This window comes from Alternaria ventricosa (genome assembly GCF_023758065.1).
Source record: "Alternaria ventricosa strain BMP 2768 chromosome Unknown scaffold_7, whole genome shotgun sequence".
NCBI classification, from domain to species: domain Eukaryota; kingdom Fungi; phylum Ascomycota; class Dothideomycetes; order Pleosporales; family Pleosporaceae; genus Alternaria; species Alternaria ventricosa.
This window is the reverse complement of record NW_026055687.1, coordinates 1322225-1344536: the sequence shown is the minus strand read 5'-3', so window position 1 is coordinate 1344536 and position 22312 is coordinate 1322225. Positions and strand designations below refer to the sequence as shown.

General features: G+C 54.0%; 7 protein-coding genes and 1 non-coding gene across 8 annotated transcripts; 5 read left to right on the top strand and 3 right to left on the bottom strand.

Moving 5' to 3' along the window:
• Positions 1-282: 282 nt before the first annotated feature.
• Positions 283-987, top strand: RPS19 (40S ribosomal protein S19; the record flags this gene model as incomplete). The annotated part of the gene is made up of 3 exons (XM_049343140.1): positions 283-352; positions 598-674; positions 736-987. 3 exons carry the CDS (start codon positions 283-285, stop codon positions 985-987), a joined length of 399 nt encoding a protein of 132 aa, XP_049200140.1.
• Positions 988-1394: 407 nt separating this feature from the next.
• On the bottom strand, positions 1395-2898 carry J4E93_005217 (uncharacterized protein; the record flags this gene model as incomplete). The annotated part of the gene is made up of 2 exons (XM_049343139.1): positions 1395-2839; positions 2895-2898. 2 exons carry the CDS (start codon positions 2896-2898, stop codon positions 1395-1397), a joined length of 1449 nt encoding a protein of 482 aa, XP_049200139.1.
• Positions 2899-4906: 2008 nt separating this feature from the next.
• J4E93_005216 (uncharacterized protein) lies at positions 4907-7220 on the top strand (the record flags this gene model as incomplete). The annotated part of the gene is made up of 2 exons (XM_049343138.1): positions 4907-5036; positions 5323-7220. 2 exons carry the CDS (start codon positions 4907-4909, stop codon positions 7218-7220), a joined length of 2028 nt encoding a protein of 675 aa, XP_049200138.1.
• Positions 7221-8474: 1254 nt separating this feature from the next.
• Positions 8475-9998, bottom strand: J4E93_005215 (uncharacterized protein; the record flags this gene model as incomplete). Its single annotated transcript, XM_049343137.1, has 1 exon — positions 8475-9998. The coding sequence occupies one exon, from the start codon at positions 9996-9998 to the stop codon at positions 8475-8477; it is 1524 nt and encodes a 507-aa protein (XP_049200137.1).
• Positions 9999-11826: 1828 nt separating this feature from the next.
• SSU72 (RNA polymerase II subunit A C-terminal domain phosphatase) lies at positions 11827-12733 on the top strand (the record flags this gene model as incomplete). The annotated part of the gene is made up of 2 exons (XM_049343136.1): positions 11827-12026; positions 12076-12733. 2 exons carry the CDS (start codon positions 11827-11829, stop codon positions 12731-12733), a joined length of 858 nt encoding a protein of 285 aa, XP_049200136.1.
• Positions 12734-14215: 1482 nt separating this feature from the next.
• J4E93_005213 lies at positions 14216-14296 on the bottom strand. The gene has a single exon. It is a non-coding gene; the product is annotated as a tRNA-Ser (tRNA).
• Positions 14297-15306: 1010 nt separating this feature from the next.
• J4E93_005212 (uncharacterized protein) lies at positions 15307-17356 on the top strand (the record flags this gene model as incomplete). The annotated part of the gene is made up of 3 exons (XM_049343135.1): positions 15307-15366; positions 15577-17043; positions 17099-17356. 3 exons carry the CDS (start codon positions 15307-15309, stop codon positions 17354-17356), a joined length of 1785 nt encoding a protein of 594 aa, XP_049200135.1.
• Positions 17357-18338: 982 nt separating this feature from the next.
• Positions 18339-19522, top strand: J4E93_005211 (uncharacterized protein; the record flags this gene model as incomplete). Its single annotated transcript, XM_049343134.1, is given in 2 exon segments — positions 18339-18346; positions 18361-19522. The coding sequence occupies 2 exon segments, from the start codon at positions 18339-18341 to the stop codon at positions 19520-19522; spliced, it is 1170 nt and encodes a 389-aa protein (XP_049200134.1).
• Positions 19523-22312: the final 2790 nt, after the last annotated feature.

Here is a 22312-nt window from a genome sequence, read left to right as displayed (position 1 = left end):
CGAGCTGCACCAAAGAAGCACCTGTGACGGATATTCAACTACATAATAGAGCAATGACGATGTGCGCGTGTCGATGTTCGCAGGCTGCAGGCTTGGAAAGAGTGATGGTTCGGCGACCCCACCGAGCGCCCCACTAGCGCCGGCCCGACCATTTTTCCTAAGCGAGCCACCGTGGGTCGTCGATTTTGGTCTGTCGCGATATCTTCGAACGCCGCAGCATTCAACGACAAGCCCACGGAACCGCCTCTCTCCACCTCCCACTTCCAAACCAATACCGCAATCATGCCCGGAGTTTCCGTCAAGGACATCGAGTCCCACAAGTTCGTCGCCGCCTATGCCGCTTTCTTGAAGCGTCAGGGAAAGCTTCCCATGTAAGTTTTGGCCTTGCGCAAAATCACACGATGTCAAATGCTAACGTTGTATCAGTCCAGGTTCGTCTCTATCCAGCGGGTGAAGGATGAAGCCTGAATCCCGTAAATGGGGGATAACCTCAGTTCGCTGACCACTTATCTACAGGCTGGGTTGACACTGTCAAGACAAGCCGTAAGAAACAAATTTCCCAACCCCTGCGAGAAACCATCAGACTAACATGCGCAGACTCCAACGAGCTTCCTCCCCAGGACATTGACTGGTTCTACGTCCGCGCCGCCGCTGTCGCCCGCCACGTCTACATGGTATGCAGAATGCCCACCACAACGAACACATGAAGGGACAGAATGCTGACGAATTGTACAGCGCAAGACCGTCGGTGTCGGCCGCCTCCGCAAGGTCCACGGCTCCACCAAGAACCGCGGCTCGCGCCCCTCCCACCACGTCGACGCCTCCGGCTCCGTCGACCGTAAGGTCATGCAGGCTCTCGAGAAGATCGGTGTGCTCGAGCAGGACGAGGACAAGGGTGGCCGCCGCATCACACAGTCCGGCCAGCGTGACTTGGACCGTATTGCGCAAACCACTCTCGAGGCTGAGGAGGAGGAGGATGACGAGTAGATTATCACCTTCTACAACATGTGTAAAAGAGCTGTCTAGCATTTGATTGCGGGGCGGTATAACGGATCTACCACGGTTTACGGCTTATGGCGTTGAAAGACATGATTGAGTCGGGCCTGCTTTTAGCCTAGGACATCAATGACACTGGGCTTGGGCCTCAAAAGCAACATGATACCCCTACCTTCGACTGCTGTGCGCGTTTCCTATCTGGTGTTGTGATATTACCATTGCCATCATCTTGCTCCTTTTGCTTGCGCGTCTGACGCTGCCATGTTTAGGAACAGACGTCTCACATCGTCCCCCAACCTGTCGTGCACATGCCAATCATATGTCAATGTCTGCAATATTCAATCCTCTATTTTCCGAAACTACCAACTCCCCAAAATAACCTTCATAGCACTCCCTTCTCAAAACAAATCCGTCATGGCACCATGGCTAGCATCTCCCACCAACCTTGCATACTTCGCCAACACACCCCTCGTGACTGGCATACTAGGCGCCACCCACTCCCTCAACCGCCTATCAATCTCCTCCTGTGGCACGTCCATATCAATACGATTCTTCTCCGCATCGATCGTAATCATATCGCCGTTCTGCACAACCGCAATGGGTCCACCAACCGCAGCTTCAGGACAGATATGGCCAACGATGAAACCATGAGAAGCGCCAGAGTAGCGTCCATCGGTAATGAGGGCCACGTTGGTAAGTTTAGCACCCATGATGGCGGCGGAGGCTTTGAGTTGTTCAGGCATGCCAGGACCGCCTTTGGGGCCTTCGTAGCGGACGACCACGACGACGTTTTCGCCATGGGGGATTTGGCCTAGGTTAAGGGCGCGGTCAAGCTCGTGCTCTTTGTTGAAGACTATGGCTTTGCCGGTGAAGATTAGACCTTCTTTACCTGTGATCTTTGCGACGGCACCCGAGGGCGCGAGGTTTCCGCGTAGGATCTCAATGTGGCCGGTGGGTTTGATGGGGTTGGACAGGGGCCGGATGAGGACCTGGTCTTGGGGGAGGGACGGGTAGGATTCGATGTTTTCGGCTAGGGTTTTACCTGTCACGGTGGGGATGCTGCCGTCGAGGAGATTGGCTGCTACGAGCAGTTTCATGACGGAGGGCATGCCGCCGATGTCGAAGAGGTCTGCTGCCATGTACTTTCCTGATGGCGCGAGGTCGGCGAGGAAGGGGATCTTGTTGGACACGCGCTGGAAGTCATCGAGTGTCAGGGGGACGCCTGCTGTGCCTGCCATGGCGAGGAGATGTAGCACGGCGTTTGTGGATCCGCCTAGTACCATCATCATGACCAGGGCGTTCTCGAAAGAAGCTTTTGTGAGGAGCTTTCGCGGTGTGATGTTCTTCTCCATGCAGACTCGTATCGCAGCGGCGGCTTTGGCACATTCGCGCATCTTAGCGGGTGAAGTTGCAGGCGTTGTGGAAGAGTTGGGGAGAGTCAGCCCCATTGCCTCGATCGAGGTACTCATTGTGTTGGCCGTGTACATTCCTCCGCAAGCACCAGCTCCTGGGCAAGCATTCCGCTCGATATCCTCCATGATCTCATCTGGTGAGAACTTGCCCTCTGAAGCACTCTTCAGGTTCTTGTATATGTATGCGCCGTGGCTTTCGTAGCAGGTCGAGATGTTGATAGGCTTCTTCAGCGTCTCGGAGTATCCTGGCATTATCGAGCCGCCGTAGACCATGAGCGAGGGACGGTTGTGTCGCGCGAATGCCATGATGACTCCGGGCATGTTCTTGTCGCATCCGGGGATGGCTATGCAGGCGTCGTGGTGCTGGGCGCATGTTACGGTTTCGATGCTGTCGGCGATGACTTCGCGGGTCTGGAGGGAGAAGCGCATTCCTGGACATGTTAGACTGTGAAGAGATATGAATGAGTGAGGTCATACCCTCTCCACCCATTGTGATTCCATCAGATACACCAATGGTATTGTACTGCCATGCCAGCATGTTGTCGTTCAAGACGTGCTTCTTGATTTCCTTCCCAAGATCCAGCACTACCCATCGTCAGTATACTACGTCGAGACTACATTGGCGTATATCGCGGCGTTCGCATGCGTCACTCACAGTGCATGCTGCAGAATCATTAGTATTATGACAACGAATCCGAAAGGTACACTGACTTGCAAGGGTTGCCCTCCCACCAGACACTTGCAATTCCCACGTGGGGCTGCGTCTTCATTGCTTCCCGTGACGGTACACCAGCTGCGTATAGCATTGCCTATGCGACGAGAGTCATTAGTGACTGGAATGCTTCAATCGTAGTGGCACCAGGATGGCGAACCTGGGCTCCTGGGAAGTTGTGACCGGTCGTGAGTGTCGATGAGTATTTGTTGAGCGCTGGCTTGCCATCCTCAAGCTTCGCGTCATCGGGAAGATGTGGAAAGCTGAGGAAGCGTGGCTCTTCTGGTTCACGCTGCTTCTGGAGGTTGCGCGGGTCCATGGCGTACTGCTTATAGTGTGGTAAGTGATAAGAGAGGTCAGTGCAATTAAAAGAGTAGAGAGGAATCCACAGGCAGCTCAAGAAGGAGTCAAAGAGGCAAAGGTAAAGTTGAGTCAATGGACGAGGTAGTGAGAGATACGGAGATAACTAGCAGTTACCGTGTATACCCAGGTACTCCCGTAGCAGGGATCTACACATTCGTCGGCTGCCCTAGTGACGAAGCAGCAATCCGAATGCTCGCAGCGACGTTGGTGTGGGGCGTCAACAGCCCTTCGTCACGTTGCGCTGGAGCCAACGTTCGGAACGATGGAGGGGTCCGTCGGATGAGAACATGGTAGACGCGTGAGTTTGACACACGCTGCCATTGACCAATGCGACGGGCCTGATTGAAAGCCGATTATGGCGATTCGAGGCCATCTAGCGCCGTATGGTGTGGTTTGGTCTGGGGAATTTACTTTGGTCGCGGCCAAATCCGGTGTGTGTCGGCGCAACTACCGGCGCGGCTTCGGCTTGACCACATGCGGCGTCTGCAACGGCGAAGTCGCTCGCGGGGTGTTTCTGGAAAGACGCCAGGTCGCGCTGGGAATGGCGGGAGCCTCTCGCATGCATCCTGCGAGTCTGGCGCTTTGCATGGTCGTCGCAGCTCGCAAGGCTGCAGGTCGGCTATGTATTCATCTGTCCATGTCGTACCGCGACGGCCAGGTAAGTCGATCTGACCCGAGTACCGGGTCGTTCCCAGTAGATGTACTGTACTGCATTCTGCCTTGGGCTGGGGGACTGACGATGAAGAGCACACGGTGCTCAGTCGCTGGTGTATCGGGCTGGCGTCGCACCGGAAGATCCGGATCACAAGAAAAGCACGCACAAATTGGCAGGTCTCAATAAGACGGGGAGATGGGAGGACTAAGTATGGTTCTCCATAGAGTTCGCAATCGATGATGGTCAGGGGAAGGCCGTTGGAAGAAGCTCCAGCATCCCTGCCAAGTTCCCACGATGGACGTGAAAACGCCGCTTCCGAAGCCTGGCAGCAGCCCAACCCAACGTCATACAGCCCATGCGCCCATCACAAACCTCTCTACTAAGCAATATCCATATCGCAAACACTCCCACGCCATTCCCTGCCGCGTTGGGGGTTGCAAAGCACTATCGCACAAAGCAAAACCGCTCGCTGCCGCTTTATCTCTCCATATCGCTGTGTCAGGATGATATCCTCGTCAGATATCGATCGCGCCTTCAGATCCCAGATTAAGGAATATCCTTCGTAGCCGCGCATTCGCCGTTGCCAAACGTGCGCAAGGTTTCCAATAAGAGACGCTCTCAGCACCGGCTCTTTCTCTCCAGCGATCCGGGCACGAGAGGCACCATCTGATTCCATTGGCTGCCGCCCAGTGCTCGTCACCGTCCCGCACGCCGGCAACCCGAACGCCCCGTCGCATATACTTTCAGCATTCCAGCACGAAAAGGGACATGGAGCCTCATTCGCGACCTGGCTTGTTCCGCAATGGCACGTTGCGTCTTCCACAGGCTCCCCTCGCTGCCTCACCCAGCGATCCAGTGACACAGACCGCTTCAGACCTTAATCTCTGGTATGGGCACAGTATAAAGCAATCCGCCCTCCGTCTGCTCCGGCTTCTCAACCCATTCGTAGTTAGCGGAGACCGGTTGACTCTGACTTTTGTGGGCATGCTCCAACTGACAGCCTTGTGTGGGTTTGGATCTGTGCTCTGGTATAGGAGTAAGGGAGACAAGGGAACCGCCATCAACACACAACATGTATCTGATACCGCGGCTGGTGAGTGTACTGTCTAGCGACACACGTGGATGTCATTCATCACGTGGCCTAGCTGGCGATCATTTAGCCTTGTTTTACTAATCCTCCGCAGATGAAGCCGCTGGTACAGACCCAGGCCTATTGAAGAAGTACTCCACCGTTCGCTCCTACACTGTTTCGTCAACTGGATTCGTCTACCCCAGGCTCCGGACCTTTTACCGCCCACACCACCAAGAGGACAAACTTCCCAAGGATCCATGTCCCGTTCCACTACTGGTGTTTATTCATGGCCTCGGAGGCTCTATCGCTCAGTTCAGTCCCATCCTTATCAGTCTTTCCAATCTTGCCCCCTGCCTGGCCGTTGACCTCCCTGGATGCGGTGTGTCAAGCTTCGAGCCAAAGACATGGGGAGCCTACACCACAGAAGCCCTGGTGCAGCTTCTCGCCGTCGTTATCGAAGCACATCGTGGAGTCAACGACGGGCAGCCTGTTGTTCTTGTTGGCCACAGCATGGGATGCTCACTTGCTGCGCTCCTGGCTTCCCCAACTTCCCCACATGCACACCTCCTTTCGCAGCATGTCAGCGGCTTGATTGCCATCTGCCCCAAAGCTGAACCTCCTACTGAAGAAGAAGTCAAGAAGCTACGCTCGGTCACATTGATGCCTGCTGCTCTTTTCGACCTGATTAGACGTTGGGATAGAAGAGGAGGTGTCAACAGCAAGAGCGTCCTACGCATGGCAGGGGTGGATTCTGACGACGAAACGAAGAAGCTACAATTGCGTTTCAACAAGCAGAGCCGGAGTGCTGTGTGGTTGAGGATGGCCCGTGGAATGTGCCCCGACTACTCCAGTGGCTCGCCGGTAGGGGGTCTCCCAGGGAAGGAGATCTGGAAAGGACTAAACATACCGGTGTTCCTTGCCGCCGGTGAGACAGACACAGTAACTCCCCCGTCGAATGTCAAACAGATTGTCGAGTTTCTAGGAAGAGATGTTAGCGCCATCCAACCACCAAGCGAAATGGCGAGTCTGCCCATCGCAGCAGCCCCCTTCGTACCTTCTGCAGTCCTCCCTGACAACGACAACCCAGGACGTACAGAGCACCAAGACTCCGGTATCGATGTCAAGGACCTTCCAAAACTAGAAGACGACACCAAGACCATCGAATCAACCGCTATATCCACCACGGACGTCAGCGTCTCTTCTATCTCAGAGAATACAACAGAAGGCAGCGTAATTACCACCGACGGTCCCCTCCTCTCCGCCACCACAACCCCCATAACCCCCACCACCCACACTCCGTCCCCGCACCCCCGCCGCCTCGTTGTCAAAACTGCCATAATGCCCAAGCCAGCCGCACACTCGCTCCTCTTCGCGCCCTCAACCTCGCGCATCATAGCCGGCCTCATCAACACTTTCTTCATCGACTACATCGACCCGCGCCTCTCCCTAGCATGGCAACTCTCCTACCTCTCCACAGAGGGCAAATGGGACGTCAAAAACCTCGCAAAATGGAAAGCCGTGCCCCCCGTCTCCGCACCCATCGCAGGCGTCTTCCGCGCGATGAAGACACTAAGAGAGGTCGATGAAGAACACACCCCCAAAGTGTTAACAAGGCAGTGGAAGGGTAAACTTTGCGCCGTAATCGACATCTCCCACGACAACCCCGTATACGACCCCAAAGGCCTAGAAGAAGGCGGAATCCCCTACCACAAATTCCCCACCGTATCCAAGCAACCGCCCCAAGCAGCCGAAGTCAACGATTTTTTCGATCTCGTCGATAAAATCCGTGCGGAAGGTAGGCCCGGGTTGATTGGCGTACATTGCCATTATGGTTTCAACCGCACAGGCTTCTTTCTCGTGAGCTATCTGATTGAGAGGTTGGGGTATAGTGTTGAGGATGCGATTGAGACGTTTAAGCAGGCGAGGCCGCCGGGGATTAGGCATAGCCATTTTATTGATGCGTTGTATGTTAGGTATTGTCGGGGTTTGAAGAGGGCGCCTACGCTTTGAGTGGTGACGGTTCTTGGGGTGGCAGTTTTGTACAGTATTCTTTCTTCATTCATTGGTTTCAGGATACTAGGGTAGTTCTGGTAGAGCGGAGTTTGGGAAGCGTGTGCGTTTGGGCGTTTGGTTAATGCTAGGGTGGGCATAGTATATGGTATTGGGATCATATCCTCAAATGACATGACATGACATCGGTATACACTTTGCTTGATTCGTCGACATAGTGCTCGTTTCTCGTGAGTCGTTTCTTATGGCAAGGTACACATCGTGATGTGTTCCACAATGTAAAATCCCTGTGTTGTTTTCCACAAACCTAGATGCAATAATTCAATTGATTAAAATACTTACGTGTGTCTCTAATGGCTATGTTTTTCTCTCGATGGGAAAGAAAATGTAGATACATGGAAAACCATATCGCGAGACATAGGTTTAGTACTTGATGGTGTTCATGCTTAGCAAGAGCGTGATATATATCTGTGGCGGCTTCTCATTCATCCATTTTTCAATTCATACATCGACGGCATGTGAGATATGAATCCTCAAGTACCCAACATCTACACCGAAATCATTAAGGTATGGAGAAATTTCTCGAAACAGTCATGTATTACAGAAGACAGCGGTTTGATATAAAACCGCCTCTCGCTCCTCGCACCGCTAAACAACGTGAGAATCCAAGTCTCACATTTCCTCCGTCATTACTCGGCTTGTCTCTTTCTAATAATCACAAGCCAAGTGTCGTTTCGTCAAGATAGAAAAGAGAAATGTACAACTACAATGATAGTGATATGTCCACACCATGTAAGCCCAGCCCGTCCAACATATAACAACCTTCAAGATCGTGGTGCCCTTCCTTTCCTTTCTTTACGGGACCGGTACGCTCCAATCGTACGTTCATCTTTCCTCTCCTACCGTGAAAAAAGTTGTGGTCCGTCCTGTCCACCACCATCCATCCCATTTTGGCGCCCTGCTCCGCATGAAGAAGAAAGAGAATCCGCTATGCCGAAGAATGCGTTCGTGAGTAAGAAATAAGAGACTGGGTAAAGACATGGGTTGAAGCGAATGTCGTGAACGCGTTGAGCATCTTGTTTCTTTTTGCACCCAGCCAAGCCAAGCCAAGCTATGGCGATAACGAGGCTACTCCCTTTGCTCTGGCGGGCAAGTCCGTCTGCTTGCTCATGCATGGGTCCAGCACCCCTTGCTGTAGCGCTATGGAAACTGTGTTCGAGCTTGCCCAAGAGAAGGCAAGCGACCTTGGGATCTTCATGGCTTCTGATCTTGGGACTGAGGCTCGGGTGTTGACTCCACACCCTCCATAGCGCCAGTGTCTTTGCTTCTTGAGAACGGGCCGCCCTCGGTGGTAGTAGGCGTCCCGAGCCTATCTGTCGGGTACTTCTCCAAATCTTTGTGGCTTGTCGAGAAGGTCGATATGACAGGCGTGTAGTTCTGGGGGTGATCGGCCTGTGTGGGCGTCTTCGCTTCGGGTCCAGCTGAGATCGGGCTGAGGAGACTCTCAGGCCCGTTGTTGGCTTCGGGTGGTAGTAGTTCGGGCTGAGGTTGTATGGCACCGACTAGACCATTCCAGCCGCCCTCGATGTCGCGCAGCAGGCGGACGTATTCCTCGGGTACAAGCCCGCTCTCGCCAGTCTTTGGGTCTTGGGCTACAAGCCAACCTTGGCCGTGTCTGTATGATACCAATATCACCTGACCTTCTACCAGCGGGAGCTCGTTGTCGTTCTCGCGGGCGAAATCGAATAGGGCAACGGCCTTGCCGTGCATCTCCTCGTCGGGCGATGCGATGGTGAATTGGTAGTCGCGCGAGAATCGGTTGTCATCGTAGATGTAGTCCTCGGGCTCTGACATGTCGTCGTCTGAGTCGTAGGGTGGGCCCTCTACATCGGCGTCGGTATCAGCGTATGCCCGTTGCGGAAGGGTGGTTGCGAAGTGCGAATCTCGTCGTGAAGCTCCTTCTGGCACGCCCAGCCGCGACGACTCGGGCGGGAATGTGATCAACTCACCCCCAGGCCCATTTGCAGCCTCATCGTTGACAAACTGGCTGGCCTCGCCGTTCATAGGCAGTATCGAGCCCCGCCGCTGCTCTTCAGGGTATCCTCTCCGCCCACGAGTGTGGTCGAAATTGACAATGTTGGACTTGTGCTTCTTGTGCCGCGCGCCATGGTGACTTGTGACTACCGGACTGGAGATGTCGTCGTCCTCGCTGTAGGGCGGGCCGCCGTCGTATGCTGTCTGTGGGAGCTGCTCGCCGTTCTCGTCCCAAGACCCCGCGGACCAACCGCCTCGGTCGCTTCGCCATGCCACCGGTGGCGGGTCCGAGAGTCTCCGGCTGTGTTCGCTGGCCGGTGTCGAGATGTCGGAGGGTTGTTCCGGGAGAGGGCCGTAGAAGAGCGGGTGCAGCGGGTCGTAGGCAAAGTCGCGGACGAGCGAGTAGGGCAGACTCGAGTGGAAGATGGGGAAGGCAGTCGACTGCGGCCTGGAGCGGACGGACTGGTGTGTGTTGGACGTGTTGGAGAAGGTCGAGAGTCGCTTGTTCATGTAGGAGCTGGCGCGCTCGAGCTTCGCCTTGGATGGCGGGGAAGTGACGAGCGGCGGGAGGGAGGTGCGATTGACCCCGACTTGCGCCGATGCGCCCGGGTCACTCCGTGGTGATAAGACATCGGCCGCCATGTCTTGCTCGCTGTGGTATCCGCGGACAGCCACTCCTTCTGTGATGTTCTTCAGCCGCTGCGAGTCGGCGACCGTCTCTGCTGCTGAATTGGCGTCTGTCATGCGCGGTAGATGTGAGGTGAGGAAGTCGGGTGAGGGAGTCAGGCTCGGCGGTGACTATATCGAGTTTTGAAGCGCGCTCGAGGGCAGTGCGGGTGGCAGAGTAGGATGCGACGCAGCTAGTGCAGTACGGTCTTCAGTATTGAGTATGCGGTATGCGGTATGCAGTACTCGGGAAACTGCCGCGGGAGCAGAGACGGGCTCCAGGTGGCCAGCGCACAAGGCGCACAAGCAGCGTTCGAATCAGAGCAACTGGACTGGCGACGGCAGATGGCGCAGTGACTCGATGTTTGTGTCGGATGTTTCGAGGCGACAGTGACCAATGGGCCGGCGGCGCGCTTCAGGCCTTCTGGAAGCAGCACGTCGGCTGTGCAGATGCGCCTGGCGATTGGGAGGTGCGCGGCGGGCGTGAAGATATTTCCACTGTAGAGCGGCTGGAGAAGCGCTCGCTGGGGGTTGTGGGGGTCAGGCCTGGCGCTAACACTCGCCCAGTGAACGGTTGATGAGGTGCGCACCCGAGGGCCAACGTGGTGGCTTCGAGGGTACCGTGCAGGAGGGGAACGGCAACAGTGCGGCTAAGGGGCGACGCGACTATGGCGAGGCCGCTGGCGGGTTCTGGATGCTGTGTAGACCAGCGCGCGCGTGGTGGTGATGGCCAACTCTATTTTTGGCACCAGGCGGCGGGGAGTGCTAGATGCCAAAGTGTTTCAGGATACTTGACAGCGCCGCCGGTGGGCAGGGCATGGAAATGTATTTGTGCGATTGTCGATATCAAGCAAAAGTAGCGAGTCAAGAGGCCTCGAGACAGCCTTGCTGGCATCAACGAGGGGTGTGTGTGTTCTGACGGCTCTTCCTTTCCATGATTGCAAACCCCATCAATGCATGCTTAGGCTACTTTCACCTTAGTAGGCGTTTCAGGTCATCGCCTAGCTGCATGGGGACTGCGCGCGCACCGCTGGTCGAATGCGCTGCCAGGCCCGCGAGCATCTTCCTTGGGCCGTCTTCACCGCGTCCTGTCACGAGGGCAAACACATCATAGTCGACTCGGATATCATTCCTTTCGCCATGTCATGGTCCTCTCCCGACCGCATTCCCCAGACCAAGGCGCTGTGTGACAGGTGCGTTTGAGCCGGGTTACCTAGGCGTCCCGTTTGGGTATACAGTATGCTTGCGCAATTGCATCACGTCACCCGCGATCGCTTTTAATGAAGGCGATCTCCCTATACGAGATATGCTATGTCCAAGCGCTTCAGGAACAGGCAAGACTCCGTAAGAGCTGTTCCAAGATTCCCGACATGAAGCATCGCGACCAGCCCCTCCATTTCGAGGTGCCCAGGTGTTCGGCGCCCCGCGTAATCTTTCAGCCGAGCTTAGTCAGCCGCTAAGCAGACTATGACCTGAGCTTCGAGCTTGACAAAGATTCAACCTCACAGGCCTCGTGCCTTGCCAACAACCACCACCACTTCTACCACTTACTCATACGCGTCTCTCTATGCAAGAGACTATGAGCTTGAGTAGTTGCCTCTGTTACTGTAAGTACCAACTACCTTCCGCCCCAGTGCGCGTGCCCTTGAGATGATGAACCCATATTGGAGCTGTCCTAGGCAATTCGCAGGAATTACCTCGGATGTCGTTGAGGACTCACAATTAACGCTGAAAATTCTGATCTCTCGTGAACCTTGTTATGATTGCTGTCTATAATTGCGTGGAACCATAACTAACGTTTGTGAAGAAATTGCAGAGCTGCCCGCAGACGCGCCAGCACCTGTCCCATCACACGTTCCGCACCGTCCCATCACACCTCCCGCACCACGACCTGACCCCGCCGAATATGGACGCCCCTGCCGACCCACGATTGCGCGCGAGGCAGCAGGCTGCCGCCGCCGCACCTCCACCACCCCCGCCGCCGCCAGCTGAGCCCGCTTCCATGGGCATGAACGGCGCCAGCGACGCGCACGCAGAACAGAATATGGTACCCGACGATAGCTTCAAGCTCAAGTTCTGCACTGTGTGTGCGAGTAACCAGAACCGGTATGTCATTCGCTGATCCGCAGGCCAATCATATCGCTAACTTGACTAGCTCCATGGAAGCTCATCTTCAGCTTGCCTCAGCCCATCTCCCTACCATTAGCTTTGGCACTGGCTCTCTCGTCCGACTACCCGGTCCGACCATCACCCAGCCCAACGTCTACAACTTCAACAGCACTACCTACCGCGCCATCCACGATGAGCTTGCCGGTCAGAACACTGCGCTCTACACCCACAACGGCCTGCTTAACATGCTCGGTCGCAACTTGAACATCAAAGGCTACCCTGAGCGCTTCCAAGACTGGGTGCCTGGCAAGCCACGTCTGGATCACGCCGAAGACAAAGGCTCCCAGGGTACCGAGTCTGGTGTCGTCGACGTCGTCATAACGTGCGAGGAGCGCTGCTTCGATGCTGTGCTGGAAGACCTTCACAACAAGGGCGGAAAGCTCAATCGCCCTGTCCACGTCTTCAACGTCGATATCAGGGATAACCACGAAGAAGCTCTCGTTGGCGGCAAAGCTATCCTCGACCTTGCGCTCAGCCTGAACGAGGCCGCCGCCAAGGAGAGAGAACAGCATGGCGATAGCGGGTGGCAATCCGGTGGCGGAGCTGCTCGATCGGGCTTTGACGAGCGCGTCCCGGATATACTCGCTACCTGGCAAGAGCGCTGGCCCAACATGCCCGCGCTCTGGAGTTTGGCTTGGGTCTAGTTTCCTTCCGGCGTTTGTTATTCACACTCGATACCCATACTGCATAGCGAGGCGTTTTGCTTATCTTACGAATTATCAACGAGGTCACGATAAACTTTGGTGTTGGCCGTCTTTGCCGTGTTTGTGTGACGATCGCGATTGTTTTGATTGTGACATTTGACATGACGTTTGTATCACCAACGCCATAGCGCGTCAACGCACAAACACTCTGTCTGCTGTAGCTTCGAGGCACGGTCTGCGGCTAGCCACGTGTACGGTACCACGAGCGTTGATGCCAAAGTCAAAAGTAATTCAACATTACTGTAATTTCCTGACATTCCGATCTTCCTCCTGCAAGATTCCTCGAAGAGGAGATTCGCCACCTACATACCGCCGAAAGATAGCCGTCGTCATTCCTGGCGCGTCAATACCATGGTCGGAACGGGGATTTCGGGAGGTCGCCGCAGCAATATCATACTTGTGCTGATCGCCATGCTCGTCGCGAGCGTTGTTTCATCACCAACATGGATGTCACCTTCCGCATCGAACTTGAGGAGAGAAGGAAATGCCACAAAGTACTGTGGTTGGGAACTCATGCAACACCATCGTATGTCGATCTCAACTCCTACACCCACATCCAATTCTAACACTACCACCCCAGAAATCCCCATCGCCAAACTCGGCACCTGGTACGCCGAGCAAACCGGTGATCGCTCCTTATGCGTAAAGCAAGATGATGGATCCGAGTATTGTACCTGTGTTTATCAGTGTGGAAATGGCGTTTGGGGAGAAATGAAAGAGCATGGCGGAAGCAAGAGCGATGGTGGCAAAGAGGGTGATGACGATGAAGGAAGGGAGAAGGAACGTCAAGTTGGAGATGAGGAAAGAGGGGATGCGGGAGAGTATGCGCGGTATGGGTATTGGATACAGAAGGGATTGGGCGATAAGTCCGGAAAGTGGAAATATGAGGTGGGGTGCAAGAAGTATTGTCATGCTGGGGTTTGTGATGGCCAGGACTGAGTGGAGGGGCGGAGTGTGATATGGGTATGCGGAGGCAAAGGGCATCTAGGCATGGTGGTGATGTGTTTTATGACGGTTTGATGTTATTCGTTGACCCAGCGGTTGGGTGCGATGCTGGAAGATGGAGGTTACGAAACACGACCAATGTCATCAATGTTCCTAGCCACACACAGTAAGCTCGTGGTGTTGAGAATGCATCCTTACTATGAACCCACTCCCTGTAGGCCAGTTTGATTTTGTGGTGTTGCCGTTAGTATTAGTCGTATTGAACCTGCTCAAAGCCTGTCTTCGATGCTATCCCGGATCTATGTCCCTATTGTTCTTCTGGTGTTGTTGATCCTCTCGCGTTGATACTTCCTTGGTTTTTGGGAAGAGGTCCACCACCAGGGTTAGCAAAAAGAATGCTTCCACTTCAGCATAAGCATAGCTGAGGCTGATTGAACATCCATGGATCTATCAGGACGTCCACACGGCCAAAAAGAACGACGTTGGCCAGATTCGAACTGACGCTCCCGAAGGAACAAGATTTCTAGTCTTGCGCGATAACCACTCCGCCACAACGCCCCTGTTTTATTGGTTGATGAAGAGAAGACAATGTTAACGGTATATATACCAGGTAGCCAGAGTGATAATCAAGAAGGCGGCCGTGTACGGGCGAGGTGGCTAGTTTATGCACCTGGGACTGAGCGCCTCTAGCTCAACCCTCCCCAGCCGAGTACTGCCGGATCCTAGTTCATCCCTTGGAAGGTTCCATGGCACGGCGAAACCTGTATAGCCTGGCCCAAACAAAGTTTGGACGTTTTCAAACTTCCCGTTCCATCTGAGCCAGCAAACTCAAAATACGTGCAATCTGCTTTGGACGTTCTAGATCACGTCGTTCACGATCTGTTCACGAACTGCTCACATCGATTATCAAGTGTCATCACTCGCCGATCGGATCTCGCCAGACTAGCCGCACGAGGAACTCGTGTTCGTTGAGTTTGCCCTGCAATCAAATTCTGCACGGACGTCACACCTGTACACCTGAGAACACCAGTTCATCTCACGTCTTCAGCAATTCAACGACACAACGTCACAAATTTCGAGTTGAAGTTCATGGCCGGCCACCCGGCGTGGCATCAAGTCAGATGCAGAAAGAACGACGAGCCAATCGTCCAGCTTCCTCGACAAGGTAACGCGCGACAGGAAACGTGCGCGCTAGCGCTAGGCGTTCCGTCTCATCACCGCCCTTCTGCATGCTGAGAAACCCGTTGCCTTGGTCATTGAGTCCGTCGGAACGCCAACGTCCCGCCATAAGCTCGGCCGTTACAACACGACATGCGTCAGTACGGTCGGAATGGTCGTCTTGGTTTGCAGTCAGAAACACGCGTCGACGTCTATCGTGACCAGCCAAGCGCAATTTCACCTGAGCAAAAGTCGCCGTCTATCCTTTCGTCATCAGTACATCGCAGGGAAAATCACTTCTAACTTCTAATACTTCTACCTAATCTTTACATCAGCGGTGGCTGCTAATCGCCTGAAACCCTCGTCTACCGCCGTCTACCGTACCCTTGATGCGATAACACTAGTCCAGCATGGTGTATCGCGGGAGACCGTCAACAGGGTGCAAGAAGTGTCGCGAGAGAAAGATCAAGGTACGTCCAGCTCTCTTATATGTAATCATGTAACCTGGCACGTTTTTCCGACAAGGGCATGCAGTGCGTGGTGTTCGCGTTGGGCGCCGCAACCCGCGACTAGCTTCTTCCCAACGCGGTATGCTGTGCGAGAGGCTATCCGCAGATACAGCACCATTCGCACCGGGCATTCAGTCCGACTTCCTGACTCGAGCCGCTGACTAGATGTAGTGCGATGAACGGCCAGAGGGCTGTATCAAGTGTGCCGAACGCAACTTCAAATGCCCGGGATACGATCGAACCGTCGGCGCCTTCTTCCACGACGAGACCAAACATGTGCAGACAAAAGCAAAGATATCGAACGCAAAAGCCATCGCCGCACGTGATGCTCGAGATATCAGAGATGTACGCGAGGCCTATCTCCAGATCATGGCGAAACAATGTCCGGGGACGGCCATAACAGCGTCGCTCATCGATCAAGGCATCAGTTTCTTCATGTCGTACTATTGCACAGGAGTGGACCAGCCATCCATACAGTCAGTCGAGTACCAGCAGCATCTTTCTACGCATGGTTTCCATCCGCTTGTCTCTACGACCATGACAGCGCTGGGCATCGCTGGTGTAGCCAACCTCTACATGGACCCTCGTCTGAAAGCCGAAGCGACACGCTGGTACCTTGAGGCTATTAAGATGGCCAACAAGGCGATCTCTTCGCCTGAACATGTCAAGGCCGATAGCACTCTCACCGCTGTCAATCTGCTCAGTATGTTCGAAGCAACGTTCAACGACACCTCTCTGGCTGGATGGAGTAACCACGTCGATGGTGCTGCATCTCTCATCAGACTAAGAGGCATGGACCAATTCTCCACTCCCGCGGGACAACGCATGTACCTCCACACTATTGGTCTACTCACCATGAACTGCATGGGAAAGGGCATTCCCCTTCCTCAATATGTCCACGATCTGAACAGCGAAGTCATCCAGCATTTGGATACACACGACCCACGAAACCGGTTCTTCTTCCTTCACATCAAGACCATCGACCTGAGAGCGCGGATCCTGAACCAGTCAGCGTTCTCGTTGCCGGACATTATAGAATCGGCACTTGAACTCGAAGACATCGCTGTCAACATTTTCAAGGATCAAGGAGCGGACTGGGAGTACGACGTGGTGCATTGCGGGAAGAGTGAACGTATCTTTGAGAACTTCTACCACGTCTACCCGACTGCGACAGCAGCCCAGACCTGGAACTGGGTGCGCTACAACAGAATCTACTTCCACGACATTATCCGGAACTGCATCCTGGCAGGGTTCGCAACTAGTCCACCGACGCTTGCTGGCAACAGATACCACGAGCAGCTAGCGAAAAGCGCTCGCATGTTGTATCAGTTGCAGTCTGATATCATAGCAAGCATGCCCCAATTCATGCACGATGTTCCCGATTCTGCGCCGAGCAGGGCGACGACCCCACCCGATGACGATTACGACGAACCGCGCACGTCGGGACGAGGCGCACCATGGACGGCATCCGCTGCCCCAACAAGCCCATACCGTATAGCCCTCAAATCTCTCGATGGCAACTTCCGAGGCAACACATACGGGCTCGTCAAAGCTCTTCTGGGGAACGGATCTGTAAAGGACCGGCTTCCTATCGTACGCGTCGCGGGAGGATACAGTACTGTATGGGCGCTTTACGTGGTACGTCATCTCATCGTCAGCGGTATGTTCTTGCTACTAACAATCACCGTTCTAGGCCGCCGCCATGCCTATGGCCTCACCTGAAAGCCAAGACTTTGTCCAAAAATACATGTCGCGCATCGAGCACGAGTTCGGCATCAAGCAAGCCCGCGTTTTGGGCCAGGCCCTGCGCCTTAAGCGGTACCTCGACCAGAAAGGCGCTATTGCGTTTGGTATCTGTCCGGAGTACCTGCCGCCCGATGGGACAGAAGCGTATGTTTCGCATCAGCATTTATACAGCAAGGTTGTTGAGGAGACGGATGAGTCGCCGTAGAAGTCGTTCGTTGACGATCGGGATGTGGGTCAGACGAGGTCGGTTCTCGAGTCTTCGGTACGGTAAGTCTGTGGACGCTGTTAGCGACGACCCGGTGTAGCAACAAGATGTGATCAACTCCACGAGGTCTGCAGTACTACCGAGTATCAGCGAAGGCTCGAGGAGCATCGCAAACAGCCTGTACAATGCGGCGAACAGGCATAGTGGTCCTCCGGCGTACATATCGGCTTTCCCCGGTCGGAGCTACGGCCTCGTTTACGCTACAAGTATCAGCGGGACAATGAATACTTCCCAAACGCGCTCGTGCGTACAGTACCGCCCACTGTGGACGAATGTTTCGCCGCCACACGATGCATTTATACCCCTCATTTATATGAGCCCCAAGATATCTTGATCGACCAGACTGCACAACTTTCCCAGTCGTTCCGTCACACTTGCCTTTGTTCACGAGCATCTCTATCAACCATGGCTACTCCCTTCCTTCCGCAGCCGGGTTCGCCTCTGCTTCAACTTCCCGGAGAGCTCCGCAACAAGATTCATCGGAACGTCTTCAAGCAGGAGGGCCACATCTTACTGGTACCATCATACGTCGGACCGGCGCCGGTCATGGTTTGCGCGATTCCAGACATCGAGTTGCTTAGTACCTGCCGCCAGTTTTACAATGAAGCCAGAAGTATACTTTTCTCGAACAACACCTTCATGATCTCTACGCAAATGGACGCTTTGCTCGACGCTTCGACCCTAGGACTCCTGAGCAGATGGATGGCGGGTCTTGGTTCCAACCTCGATTACGTGCGCAAAGTCGTTATCGATCTCGAGCCTCTTTGCCCGGGACTATGTCAGTCTACCTGGAATAAGATCGACCTGAAATCTATTATGATGATGATCTGGCGATATCAGGATATACCCACAAGCCAAGGCAGCCGACAGCGCGCGAAGATCGAGGTGTCGTACGCGTTCTCGGGACGACAGCTTCGTTCACATGGCCACGTATGCTTTGCAAGACCATACCCCATCAACGAGTCCAATCTCAATGCGATGATTACACTGTTGACGCCTCAGCGTAGTCCGGAAATGAGCCCCTATCTACGAGCACCCCGGTCGCTTCACAGCATTCAGGTCACGGTCGACGGTCTACAAGCCATGTTCATCCTGAATAAGTCTAGCCATCAACGCCCCGATGATGAAATCCGTCCATTCTTTCTATACGACGTGGACAGCAACGACCAACTTAAGAGGAAGCAACGCATCCCTGGCTGGGTACGCGGTATTGAGAACTCCCTTGACTCGACCTCGATCAAGCAGAAGCTCCTTGGTATGCTTATGGAGTCAAACGACCATCATTGTCTTACATACGACATTGAAAGCCGAACAATCTCACGCCGCCTACCCGAGCTATTCTCGATCAATCGCCACTTCCGAAGACTTGCCCTCAAACAGTGGCAGCACATACACGTCGTTGGAAAGATGACGTCACGCAGCGCGCAGGCTTCGTTTGATGATTTCGCATCGATGCAGGCTTGGTGTGCGGCTAGTGGACTATTCTTCCCTGATAAGTTCTGTGAGCGCCCTGATATTCCACCTACTCTGAAGATGCGCTTTGAGCTACCGGAGCGAGAGGACTTTTCATGTCTCCGGATCTCGATCACCAACATTATCATGGCAACACTCGAACTCCCTATGAACTCGCAGCTGTGGATTGAGCAGTTCAATGGCGGCCTGCCCCTTCAATACAAGACGGGAATGCTGTACAGACTTCAACGACAGATGTTTGTCTTTCTCGCCGACGTACTTCACTCACATCCAGATCGCGGTAACGAAGCATGTCCCGACGTTATCATGGACGGCAAGTGTATTATCAAAGACATCGAGTATGAGCGGGATGACGGTAGTAAGTTTACAATCAAGTACGAGAGGGCGGACGAGGACCTTGAAGAGATGGAAGAGGACATCGAAGACTGGATCAGCCATTTCACCGAACAGGAAGAGGTGGACATAGCGGCTTACGTACCCACTATCACCTACCAAGATGAAGACGATTTCGGCACCCATGAGATGTTCTGGTACGACTTGAGCGCTCCCTACCACCCTTCTTTGCGCGGAGTAATTACAAAGCTCGCGTGCTTCCTACAGGGAGCTGATACAACTGGTGAGTATTGGGACTAATGTCACTGTGGTGGAAGACACAAGATTAGGCATCCAGGTTAGATAGTTTGATGTATGTGGTAGCGGTCAAACAATCTCAAATGATCATCTGAACGTCTCATGCGCCATGTAAAACAGCAAAGCGTCATTGTGATCCAGCGCGTATACCTATTGAAGTTTTCTATCCTCTCCCTACGTCCTCCGCCTTATACTACGCCAACGTTCGCGAGCCCCTCACCCTCATACCATGATTCCGACCGAGACGATGTCTGCGACTAACACGCTACCACCTCCTTACACGACTCGCCAACTCCGCCGTTACACCCGCTACCCCAAACTCTACGCCGAGCGAAGATACCCAGCCCCCTCCCATTCCTCCAACCAACCCATCCAGCCATTCCGGCTCATGAAGCTTCCCGTCGAACTACGTTGCATGATCTACGCCGCCGCACTCACCCTCCCCTTCCCCATAGAACTCTGGCCCGAAAACGACAGCCCCATCGCCTCGCGCCAAATCACGACCGCGAACCGCAACATGCAGTACCTTAAAGTCAAGATGCGGCAACACGGCGTAAATCTGAATTTGCCGAGAGTAAGTAGGCAGGTAAGACATGAAGCTACGTTTTACTTCTACAGAGAGAACGAGTGGCGCTTCAGTGGTATGAATGGGTGGATGGTGGCGAGTGCGTGGATGTTCACAAGTGCGTTCATGTTCAATTCAAGAGAAAAGTATGCGTGGCAGTACATCAAGTGTATCACACTGCCGTTACCGGTTCGACACACGGCGCAAGGGCGGGCGCAACAGCGATGGGGGATGATTAGGCCGGCGGTGAGTAAGCGCGCGAGAGTCAGACTTGCGAAGCAGATTCCCTTCAACGTTCCTGAGGAATGGGATTATGAGAGTAGTGTTAAGGATGTTTGTGTCGCGTTGGGAAAGTGTATGAATTTGGAGATGCTGAGGCTTGTGCTGCCGAGGTGGTGTGATATGGAGATTGTTGATCAGGGGGTGATGAAGGATTTTGTTGGACGGATTGAGCTGTTAAGGGAAGTTGTTGAGGAAGGGTTGAAAGTGGAGTTGGTCAGGCTGAGTGGGGTGAAGACGGCGATAGGAGATTTGATCACGGCGGATGAGAAGCAGGAGAAGTTTGTAAAGGGGCTTACGGAGAAGGGGTGGAAGGTTAGGACAGCGAAGTGCGATAAGTTCGGGAGGTACGATGTTGGGGATATGCGATAGGAGACAACCATTCGACCCGTGGGGGTCATTCTATCAACGAGATAATTCCTCATCTCAAGCACAGGCTGCGCAATGGAACAAGACCGAGATGGTGTTCCTTTGGCACACAGCTCCTGATCGTAACTTCTCCTGATCTACGAAAATAGTGACCAACTCTCTGAAGATTGCATCGGAAGAGGGGTATGGCCCGGAAGTGACAAGCTCACCGCTAGCTTCCAATTGATCTAGAACAATCCGCACATCCACGCGGTGGGCTGGACACGTTCTTACGCGGACGGATACCAGCAGCCTAGATGAACGATCCATTTCGGAAGATACGCCACCATGCGATTGGCTGCTGCGGCACCAACAAAGTCCGATCTTAGGGGCGTAAAATGACTTTGGTGTTCCTAAAAGTGATTGAAGATCTTTCGTCACACTGTTTCAGTCTCGCAAAATTTTCGTGTCCAATCTGCGCTTGGGCATCATCGTAGCGGTCAGGACGAGTTGTGCATTGCTTCCGCCAGCTGACGACGTGTACAATCGTCAATCGTAGCTATCTGGGTAGATGCATGTTGTTGCGGTACGGTGAGGAATCGAAAGGGGATGGTTCTGGACCGGGCTGTTGTCGTTGCTTGTGCCGTGTCGGAGACTTTCGTAATCGGGTTGGAAGTAGGAAGCGGAGACGCGCAGGCCACCTCCTGCAAAACCCCGCGCCACATCCCTGAGCCACATCTTTGCGCCACACTTCTGCGGTCCGCTGCTGCGGCCCTTTCTGAAACCTGGGCAGTACATTCTCACTTTCGATATTACTCCGTCTTGGACAACACACATTCGCATCTCCCAAGCATGGCTACACAGATCTAGAGATCACGAAGGACCGAACAAGGGTCGTGTCGACGCCGGATGCACAATGGCAGTCGTGCAATCGGAAGACGACTACCCGATCGCGACCGCGACCGCGACCTGCGAGACACGGCACGACACGCGCAGTACCCACGACTCCACGACTCTACGTCGATCAGTAATCGACGTGCCATGACACAGTACTACTAACTACAACAACATGTGTATTCCGTGGATGGGCTGAGCGATCGTTTGACGACCAGCCTTGGACGTCGTCTCGAGTCGCGACGCAGCTAACCTCCAGGGCGGTTGGCGTCAGCCGGCTGCATCAACCTGGCAAGCAAGTCCTGTCAGCGACTCTTGAACACTCGGGATTCAAATCAGCGTGGTGAACAGAGGTACACCTAGGAATGGCACCTGGGCGTCATGCACGACACCTGTTTGCGCGACATGACGTGCCAAGGCGCCTTGAGCTGGTGTTTTAAGCCCGCCAGAAAGCGTTGCGATTGGCGGAGATATCGAAAAGAAAGTCATTGAAACTATCTCACACTCTAGCCAGATTCTAGCGCAAGGCTCGCCCCGTGACACGAATCGCAAATGTGTCTTGGCAGGACCCCAATGATGTTCCCGGAGAAATGCTTGACTGGCCAGACGTTTTCGAACAACGAGCGGAAATTTCAGTTCTCCTTGGCGTTCCAGATAGGTGGTTACGATGTGGATATTTGAGCGGTTTCATGTCAAAGCTTGGCATT